This window comes from Helobdella robusta (genome assembly GCF_000326865.2).
Source record: "Helobdella robusta unplaced genomic scaffold HELROscaffold_21, whole genome shotgun sequence".
Classification (NCBI taxonomy): Eukaryota; Metazoa; Annelida; class Clitellata; order Rhynchobdellida; family Glossiphoniidae; genus Helobdella; species Helobdella robusta.
Window position 1 is genome coordinate 2,774,640 of NW_008704124.1, and position 11,127 is coordinate 2,785,766.

At 36.2% G+C, this 11,127-nt stretch overlaps 1 protein-coding gene across 1 annotated transcript; it reads left to right on the top strand.

The window, feature by feature from the left end:
- Positions 1-1,747: 1,747 nt before the first annotated feature.
- HELRODRAFT_171806 (hypothetical protein) lies at positions 1,748-4,429 on the top strand (the record flags this gene model as incomplete). Its single annotated transcript, XM_009018474.1, has 7 exons — positions 1,748-1,808; positions 1,897-1,988; positions 2,085-2,176; positions 2,996-3,116; positions 3,558-3,696; positions 3,768-3,769; positions 4,181-4,429. The coding sequence occupies 7 exons, from the start codon at positions 1,748-1,750 to the stop codon at positions 4,427-4,429; spliced, it is 756 nt and encodes a 251-aa protein (XP_009016722.1).
- Positions 4,430-11,127: the final 6,698 nt, after the last annotated feature.

The following is an 11,127-nucleotide window of genomic DNA, read 5'->3' on the forward strand; positions in this document are numbered from 1 at the left end:
ACACTCATTGCAGACGCAATTGTTGGATGTGTTGGTTTCATGAGAAGGTCTCCATACTAACCAAATCTTTTCAAACTTGTGATTAAACTGGAAAGGTAGAAGTTGTATGATCAGGTTGGCTGTGGAGTGAATTAAAAATAGTTGCAGTGATGTAGAGCAGTGAGTGCAGGTAGAGCAACTTGATTAGGACTGTGCGGTCTACTCCCTACTGACTTTATCTCTACTGAGAGAGTTTTCAATGAATTCAAACAAATATGTTGTCCGTCTGTTTGTTTCTCTGTCTGTCTGTTTAACTGTCTGTTTGCTTGTTTACTTGCTGGATTTTTGTCTGCTTTTTATGTCTCTCTTCTATTTCATTTAGCACTACAATTGATCCACAGTAATAATTTCAAAAGGATGAAAATGTTATAAAAATAATATTTACATCAGATCACTGATCAAAATTTCAAACTATTTCCTATATAAATATTTAGATGAACAAATAAAAAAAACTTACTTCGACGGTGAGGAAGGAGGTCACTGCCAGCAAGCACATGCATTGCGAAACTCTCAACTCAATAAGGAAGAATAATAACCAATTGTTATGCCATGATCATCGTCACAAGCATCTTTTTTTCGTTCTTTCAAGTTGTTCTCACAGCTTTAAGAGTGTGTTTACATCATTGTTGCTGTTATCATTGTTGTTGTTATTGTTACGGTTGTTATTGTTATTACTGTTATGATCATTATCATCATCATGATCATCGTGATTATTTTATTTTTTATTCGTTTTTATAAATGTTCTTATTTATATCATTCATTTTTTCCTTCTTATAATAAAAATAATATTAATAATAATAATAATTATTATTATTATTATGATTATTAATGGGTACGACATTTTTGCTGAGCAATTTGTCATCGTATGCCTGCTTACTGAATGGCTGCCATTGTTTATTTCAATGCCAGTGCGGTGCATCTTTTAATAAAGGCATCAAACAAAGGTTGCTTGTATTCGACGCTTATGTATATGTGTTTGTGTGTTTGTAGTGTGTCTGGGTTTTTATCCATGCGCATGTGAATGTTTGTACGTGTGTGTCTGTGATTGTTTGTGCACTTATGTGTGTTTGTATGTGTGTATTTGAGAGTGTCTAGCAGTAAGTATGTGTGGATGGTTATTTGCGTGTAAATGTTTGTGATGATGTTGTGATGATGTATGTGTGTGCGTTTGAAGGCATGTGATAGAGGTGGATCACTAACCAGCACACTTTTTCGTCGCGTGTGTGTTTGTGAGTGTGTGTGTGTGTGTTTGTGTGTGTGACGGAGTGCTTCATTGTGTTTGTGTGCTGGCAGCGTTGGTCCAAATTATTAAGAGTTTCGTGTGGCATAAAAAAAATAAAAAGATAAATTATTTTAAAACAATAAATAGAAGAAATGTGTAAATAATATGATGTACGATTGTGTTTGAAACTCTTGCAGGTGCTCTTGTTAGATTGTTTTGATACGCCCGACCAATTTTAACACTAAACTTCATCAACTTCACCAAAATTGTTCGAATTTGCAATACAACATTATTTTTGCTACGCATTTTAGTGAGGATGTGTAAGTTGCAACAACTTTGCATGCCACGAAATTTTGAAAACATTTTCCTCATGTAGTTTTTTAAATTTTCTTCAAACATTTCAACCCCTGATGATCACATACAAATATTTTCATTTATTTTTTTAAAATAATTATTGACTAACAGACATTCTTTTGATGTGTTGACATGAGCGTCCTTAATTTGGAGGCACTTGAAGTAACCTCCAACACGGCAGGGCTCGCCAGTGGTAGGTCGAGGGGGGTGTGGGGATGCATACCTCTCACCAAGATGGAAAAAGAAAATATTGAAGATTCAATAAACTGAACAAAAATTAGCCAGAAAAGTCAATACTTTGAGACTTCTGAAACTCATCCCTCCTCCACCACCGCATAGGTGCTGCATCTGCCACTGGTGGATTCACTTGACGGTCTCCTGGAGTTAGGTCTGACGTCAGCGAAACCATTTGAGACGTTTTTGTTGTACTTCTACTTAGTTTAAAATAAAATTACTAACGATAATTCAGTTGAAATATCACGCCTGGGGCAAAAGTTTTAAGGAGGCTAAAAACTACAAATATGTCGAGATGGTGGTTCACTTTGATTTTGGAAAACTCATGTAATTTTCAAGACTTCCAGCTAAATTTTGTAACTGAATTTTTTATTGGCATCGTTAATTATTTGATTTTACACCAACTCCCAACAACAACAACACACGTTTAGACGACATTTTCTTCGAGATCGGGGGTTGCCGTTTGGCTACCTATGATGAAACCATTGTCACTTCTGTCATCATAAGTAATTTATTTGGCTAATTTTTACGCAGGACGCCCTTCCTTACGCAACCAGAGTTATAAGCGGTGGGCCTAGCCTTTGATGATCCAACATCACTCACAAGGCAGTGAGGGTCAGTTTAATGTCATAACCAGCACCAACTTCCAATAAGTTGGAAGTTGTTTGAATGTTTCATGTGGCAGCTGATGATGTAGTAATTAATGTGAATGAATGCTCATTTTAGGTCTGCTTTCTTTAATGGCTCCGATTCATTCAACTTTAAAAATTTGTTCTGGCTTTCCATCATCATCATCATTATCACCCTCATTATTACCATCAGTGCCACTATCATTGTCATCGTCATCACCATCATCATCACCATCATCATCACCATCATCATCACCATCATCATCACCATCATCATCACCATCATCATCACCATCATCATCACCATCATCATCACCATCATCATCACCATCATCATCACCATCATCATCACCATCATCATCACCATCATCATCGTTGTTCGTGTTATCATTTTTATTATGATCGTCCTCATCGTCATCATCATCACCTGGCTCAAACGCACCGAACACCCGCCATGCTAACGAACATTCACACATCGTTGCAATCATCAAAAAAATTATTACAAATGAACTTGCAGCAGCGACGACAACAACAACAACATCAACTACAACAACATCAACAATAACATCAACATCAACAGCAACAATAAAAACAACATCAACTTCAACAACAACATCATCACGCACAAAAACCTTTTGGTATGCAGAATGTCTTTTGAAATGACAATAACATTGCATTAACAGCTACAACAGCAGCAACAACAAAAACAACATCATTAGCATCAACAAAAACAACAATATCAACAACAGCAGTAGCAACGACAATTCCAACAACAAAAAAACATCCACAACGACAACAACATCCATAACGACAACAACATCAACAACAACAACAACAACATCATCAGAAACAAAAACAACGACGTCAACAACAACATCATCATTACACTGAATAGCATTGGAATAGGACGCCAAAGAACGCCGGCGACCGGCGAGACTGAATGAAACTTCTTGCGGTGCAGCCAACAACGCGCCATATCAATCAGCCAATGAGAGATAGTTGTTCGTAACAATTTCACAAAATATCACCTCCTTGAAAAAAACATCACTCCAACCACTATTACTACCACCATCATTTAGAAGAAGAAAAACAACAACACCATCAACAACAACATCAATAACATCAACAATTTCAACAACAACCTACAAAGTTATGATGATGCCTTGTTTCATGTGGACACGGTGGTCACTCCGGATAGTGATGATGATGATAGTGACGGTGATGATGATGATGATGTTCATGAAGCAAACATCCATGGCTCAATCCCACGATTTCTTTCTATCGAACAGAGGTTAGCATATTTACGAAATTTACAGAATGTCTCACTAGGTTTCAGCGATAAAAACATCGAAACATAAACTTTTTTTTTGTATAAATTTTTTTGAATCTGTCGTGCAACATTCGTTTGTTTGTTAATTTTAATCTTATACTGATTTTTACTCAATGGAGTTTTGTGTTTGTTCAAGGTGACGGAGTAAGTCCTGATGGCTTCTCCTAACAAATTTTTAAACAATTGAAACAATTCTAAACAAGTGACCAATCTGCACTTTTTTGGCACACGTTGTTTTGTTTTGGTAGCCAGTCAGTTGTTCATTCACTTCTTATCACATCTCCGTCAACAAATTTGTCATTGAACAACAAACGCTGACAGCACTAACACGGCAAATCAGAGAATCATTGAAACGCACATGTGACCACGCAGATGAAACATCATTCGTTCGTCGAAGGTGGCAGCAGTCCATCAAGCAGCAAACTGCGAACTTCTGCCAACCACGAGAACAAATTTTATGCTGCAGCAAGCTTTCCGTTCAATCATAACATTCCGACCGTCTCATCAATTACATTCATATCTCCAATACCTTCTTTAGCCGGGTTTATAATGGCCAACAAACATGAAAACACACTGGCTAACAATCACACTTGGCCACAAACAAAAATAATAAGATCTTAAAAAACAATTTTGTTCTATTGTGGGGAATAATTTTCGTTGACATAACAATATTACGGTTCGTTCATTGTGCTCGGTACGTAAATCCTCGTTATAATCATCTGCTTACAACTTGCATTGCTTTGTGAGTCCAGCTCATAAAAAATAACTCCAGCATTCGTCCGCTGTTGTTTGTTCTTTCACGTGTTTGTTTGTTTGTTCGTTTTTTGTGTGCTTGTGTGTTTGTCTGTGTGCTTTGGTGTTTGTTTGTTGTTGTTGGTTTAATTTTTAGTTGGTTTGTTCGATGGTTTCGTTTACTTGTTTTTTGGTTTGGTAATCAAATTGCTACTTTGGTGATCTGTTTGTTTGTATTGTTTACTTGCTTGTTCATTCGTTTGTGTTAGTTGGTTTGTTTGTTCATTTGCTTGTGTTAGTTAGTTGGTTTGTTTGTTCATTCGTTTGGATAGTTGGTTTGTTTGTGCATCTGTGGGGTTAGGGATCATAAGATGAGCTTCTATCTGTTGGACTTTGAATAACATTGTGTGATTCTTAAAGTTTTTTTATTTTCCATCTGTTTTTATAAACTTCAATTAAGTTTTTCAATATTTGCATCAGCAAACCGTTGTTTGCACAACCGTTAAATGACAGTCGGACTATGTCACTTTGAAGTTTGAAACTGTAGCATTCAGCAACTCATAACAAACACACCTCATTCAACGGTTGGTGTTGCTGCTGAAAAAAAGTTTGCTTTCAGAAGCATGCGAGTAAGATAGGAGGGAACAAATTTTATTCCGAATGAACTTTGCGTAGGCAAGTCCCACAAAGGATGAGTGAGGGTCAAGGTTGTTGGAAGATTTTTTTTTCAAATCATTTCGAAATGTCGAAGTGTTAAAAAAGTTGAGTGTCTAATGATGTTTAGCTTGAAAAATGAAAAAGGATGAGTGAGGGTCAAGGTTGTTGGAAGATTCTTTTTTCAAATCATTTCGAAATGTCGAAGTGTTAAAAAAGTTGAGTGTCTAATGATGTTTAGCTTGAAAAATGAAAAGATCGAACACTGATGGTCATATTAATAATTTGCCTGTGTTTCTGTTGAATGTGACTGACACATTGATACGAACTTTTAGCTCATGTTCACAAATCACGGACAGATATATATAAAACCTCAGAGTGTTGTTGACACAGAACCTTCGCATAACAATAACTTGATATTTAATAATGAAGCATTTAGGACCAGACTACTGCTGTCTTCCATTTAAAGAAAACTTTAAAATCTAGTTTATATATAATTTTGTGATGCAAATATTTGTTAAGATGTGACGTGCCAACATCTCCTGCAGTTCATCTTTCCTCCCATGCTACTCGCACATCAGATTTTTGTGTTCTTTCTCCTCACCCTCCATTTCTTATGCACCTTATTCGGCCTAAATAACTGCCTTAAATAATCATTTTTAATTTTCCTGAAATGGTATTTTTTTGGGAAGGGTGAAGGATTTAACTTTTGTTGTTGTTTCACATTGGCAATCCATCGTCTTGGTGTGCTAATTACGTGAAGTGAAAATAAGAACGTGTAGCTTCATAAAAATTTTAATTTGTTTGCAGTGTTAAATTGGTTCCTACATTTTTTAATCCCATATGTGCACGTAACATTTTGTTGAACATTTATGTGTGCGATGTGTTTTTTAACACATACGCTCGTTCATTTTGCAAATTTTTAAACAGTGAACACCCAACACCAACGCAAGCATTCGCTGCTTGTTATCATTCTTGCCCAGAAATTTATTTTTTTAAATAAACAGTTTGTTCATTTTTTATGTAATATTTAGTGCCATTAGTTAATGCAAACCATCTAATTTTAAAAATAAATCTTTTGTATTCAATTTTTTCCAAATATAAATAAAACCAACTTGAAGCAGTAGATGCCATCTTATTACTTCAATGTCGTAAGTTTACTAAACATTGTGAGCGCGAAAGTGAAACAAGATACATACATGACAAATGTTCCACAGCGTTGCCTTCCACAACCTGACAAACACTTTACAATCATCGATAGCTAATTCTTTTCACCATCAAACAACTGAATTGCAATGGAGAGGCAGCATCGTATTTATATTATTCATGCAATATGTTGCTTCGAAACAGACATGTCCTCCAGATACAAGCGAATTTATATGGCAGCTGATATATCGTCTTTATTTTCAGTTGTCTTAGTTGCGCGTAATTAGCAGCGTTTGAAAGTTCACAAAGCTTCAGAACAAATAAATTAGAGGTTCATTTTCACATTCCACAGACTTCAACATTTTTATTAGCTGCGTTGGAGCGTGAGAGTTATTGCTTAGCTGCAGCCATTCAATATTATTCAATCATTCTGAAAGAAAACTACAAAATTTAAATTTACTGCTTGAGTCTAAGCGCCAATTGTTTACTTTAAAAATGGTTTAAAATATGAATTGCTATTAAGCAAAATTTGAACTCTGTTAACGTTCAACATGTTCCTGCAGAGAGAGAGAGAGAGAGAGAGAGAGAGAGAGAGAGAGAGAGAGAGAGAGAGAGAGAGAGAGAGAGAGAGAGAGAGAGAGAGAGAGGGAGAAGAGAGAGAGAGAGAGTGATTTGTGTGGAGAGAGTGAGGTGTTTTTATATTGGCAGAATAAATTGTGATAGAGACGCATGACATATATTATTGCTTTATTTTTTGTTGACACCTTCCAGCGACTGCAGTGTCAATGCAGTGAGAATATTCATGGCTTCATCTGGCCCCGAGATCCGAGGAACATAAAACAACCTGCTGCCACGATGGATGGAAGGAAAGATGGATGGATGGACGAATGAATGAATGAATGAATGAATGAATGAATGAATGAATGAATGGATGAATGGATGGATGAATGAATGAATGAATGAATGAATGAATGAATGAATGAATGAATGAATGAATGAATGAATGAATGAATGAATGGATGAAGGAATGAATGAATGAATGAATGAATGAACGAACGAACGAACGAACAAACGAACGAACGAAAAAATGAATGAACGAACGAACGAACGAACGTATGAATGAATGAAAAAATGAACATAAAAAATAGATAGTCGGACGAGTGTTTGAAAAAATAAATGAATGAATGAAAGAATCGAATGAATGAATAAATTAATGAATAAAATATTAAATGGGAAATTAATTGGATGAATAGAAAACTGGGTAGATGGATAAGTAAATGAATGAACGAAAAAAAACTATGTAGATGAGTTAGAGAATGTATGTATGTGTGTGTGTGTGTGCGTGTGTGTGTGTGTATGTATGTATGTGTGTATGTATGTATGTATGTATGTATGTATGTATGTATGTATGTATGTATGTATGTATGTATGTATGTATGTATGTATGTATGTATGTATGTATGTATGTATGTATGTATGTATGTATGTATGTATGTATGTATGTATGTATGTATGTAGGAATGAATGAAACCGAACAGTCAAGCGTCAAGTAACAAATGGATTAACACTTTGATCTGTCGTTAGTTGCACAGGTTGGCATTCAGTTGAATATTCTCCATGACACAGACACGCAGGGACCGCTGCAACATGCACGAAATGTGATTCGTTGCAACAAACAGCCCTCAGTGGTCACCTGATGTAACGCTAATTAACTTACATATTGTTTTAAGGAATTCAAAAGTGTTGGAGTCAACAGGGCTGAAGACCTCGATGCATATCGGCAAAACTTCCATCGAGGGGAGGGCGTTCTAGTTTTATTTAATTTTCTCGTCCGCTTCCCTGGTCGCGGCCAAACAACATTCCTTACTTGTGAGATTTGCGTAAGCTAACGTCCCACGCCAAACAACATTCCTTACTTGTGAGATTTGCGTAAGCTAACGTCCCACGCCAAACACCTACCGATACTCCAAGGGATTAGGGTACAACCAACGGGGCGCTTACCATCGTGAACTGAAATGCCGGATAGCTCTTTGGAAACTTAAATTGAAGCCTTAGAAAAAAGCCGACCTAGTTGACGACCCCCAACCAGACGACAAACCAGACCATGCTGACAAAATTCATCAACCCCGGCTCCGTATTTGTTTTGAACAGCCAGGCTGAGTCTGAAACCATTGGCAAATTTTACCGACTAGTCGTCGATCCTGGAGCCTAGAGAGGTGTTGAGCCACGATCTCAACCAACCGCAGCTGGCAACACCGGACACTGGCAAACGAGCAGTGGAAGATTCGTCGCCGCATGGAGACAAAGACTTGAAAAATGTTTTTATGTTTCTCATTTAGAATTTGGACATGCGTACAGTCGACAGGAATAGCCGTTGGGGAAGGAATATCACAGCAACTGAATAACCGCTGAAGTAGGGAAGACCGCAGGCCGAGGGTGGCGGTAGCAGAAGATTTATAAGCGATTGGAGCCAGCTGAACCACAGAATGCATGAATGTATGTGTGTATGAAAGAATGAACAAACAAATGAATGAATGAACAAATGAATGAATGAGTGAAAAAAATGAATGAGAAGTGGATCATCGATAAAAAATGGATGGATGAATGAAAGATAGATTGAAAAATAGATAAGCAGAGAGACAAATATGTTAATGTTGAAAAAGGTTTGTATGAATAAATTAATGTTAGGATGGATGGATGGATGAATAAGTTTAAAAATTGATGGATAGATGAATGAATGATTGAATGAATGTTTGCTTTTAAATCATGTAACTGCCTATCAGTCGGCAATTTTTAAAATAATTTAGGATAATTCCTAATTATAAATCGCAACAGTAAGGATGATAGTAAAAATGATGATGATGATAAAAATACTACTACTTCTGTTACTATTACCACTACTACCAGTCCTACTACTACAACTACTTCTACTTCTTCTTCTTCTTCTACTACTACTGCTACTACTACTATAACAACAACAACAACTACTACTACCACAACAACAACTACTACTACTATTACTACTACTACAACTACTACAACTTTTACTACTACTTCTACTACTACTTTTAAGGATCATAATAACTTTTTTTTACGTAATAAGAGGACATAAACAACTGCAATTACATTTCTACAAATACGAAATATACGTGAAGTTATAACTGCCTAGAAAGAAATTTATATGAAAAAAAAACAACTCATCAAACTGTAAAAATGAATCGGACGATGAAAAAGTGCGTAGATGAATAAAGTCCGTCATTTGCATTTGATTGCAATCGGAAGAAAGAGAGTGCTAATGGTTGAAGAGAGTGCTAGTGGTTGAAGAGAGTGCTAATGGTTGAAGAGAGTGCTAATGGTTGAAGAGAGTGCTAGTGGTTGAAGAGAGTGCTAATGGTTGAAGAGAGTGCTAATGGTTGAAGATGCCTTGCCCTGCTTTGCACTGTCCTGGTTCGAGCTGAAAGTGATGCTGGTGTGATGGATGAATTGACCAACATACGCAGTGTCTGGATGTATAGATGGATAAATGGATGCAAAAATAAATGGATAGATAAATGCGGGGACGAATGTATGGAATTAAAAAAAATTGAACACTGTGTTGAAAAATTTCAAATGGGTATTAGAACGGATAGATTAGATTTAGCAAATGAATTTAAATCCGATGAATGCCGAGTAAATGTCCAAAAAAAGATATTTAAGGAACAATTCTTCAAATAGCTTCGTTCTCAACCTTTTGACAGATTACGGAAATTTTGTATGCGATTGATTTATGACTTTAGGCTGAGATCCTGATCAGCTACGGATGTGATGTCTGTTAATTAAGTATAAAATTTGGTCTTAATTAAATAACAAAAGTTTTCCTACTCGAAGCCAAACAAAAATGTTCATGGAGCCAGGCTACGTGACGAGCACTTGCTTGCCGCTCTGAACTTTCAATCCAGGTGTAGAAGAATTAATTGGACAAGCTTTTAGTAAAAAAATGTTTGTTTAATTGTGACAATACCTTGTAGTTTGAATCACTGGTTGTGGTTAGGTGATTTGGTTTTCATACCTCATTTAAATATTTTTAAGAAACGTCGTTCAAATTGACGAGGCCCGCGAAAACTGAATGATTGAATGAATGAATGAATGAATATATAAATGGCTGAATAAATGAATAAAAAGACGAATGGATGAATGAATATATGAATGAATGAATTGGTTAAATTAAACAATCAGTTGAACTTCACCACAAAACTGACTCCGCCACATTGATGCCACCAAGCAATGCATGCAACACACGCCAAGAAAAACAAAATATTAAATTTGTTTGAGCGCATATACATTAAAGAATCTGCTGCCTCCCTTGTTTACGATGTCGACTGTCTTGAGAATTTGGTGGAAAGAAATGAATGTAGCTTCAAGTTTGCTGCAGATGCATGAATGTGTGCATGATTTGCTAGAGATAAACACGTTCAGATAGTGAGTGACTATGATGGTGATGTTTACGATGATGACGATTTCGAAAATGATGATTTTCTATATTATTGCGACTGCGATAAATATGGTGATGATAGGAGTAGCTTGGAGATGATGATGATGGAAGTTGGATAGCGATGGAGGTGATGATGGAAGTTGGATGGTAAGGATGAAAGTGATGATTGTAACTTGAATGATTCGAGATTCATTAAATACTTAACATACGTTTATCCAGCATAAATGTGGATTACGAAAGTGATGATGATTTCCGTATTGACTATCAAGATTATTTTGATGAAGATTATGGTGATGATTTTGATGACGATGATGAC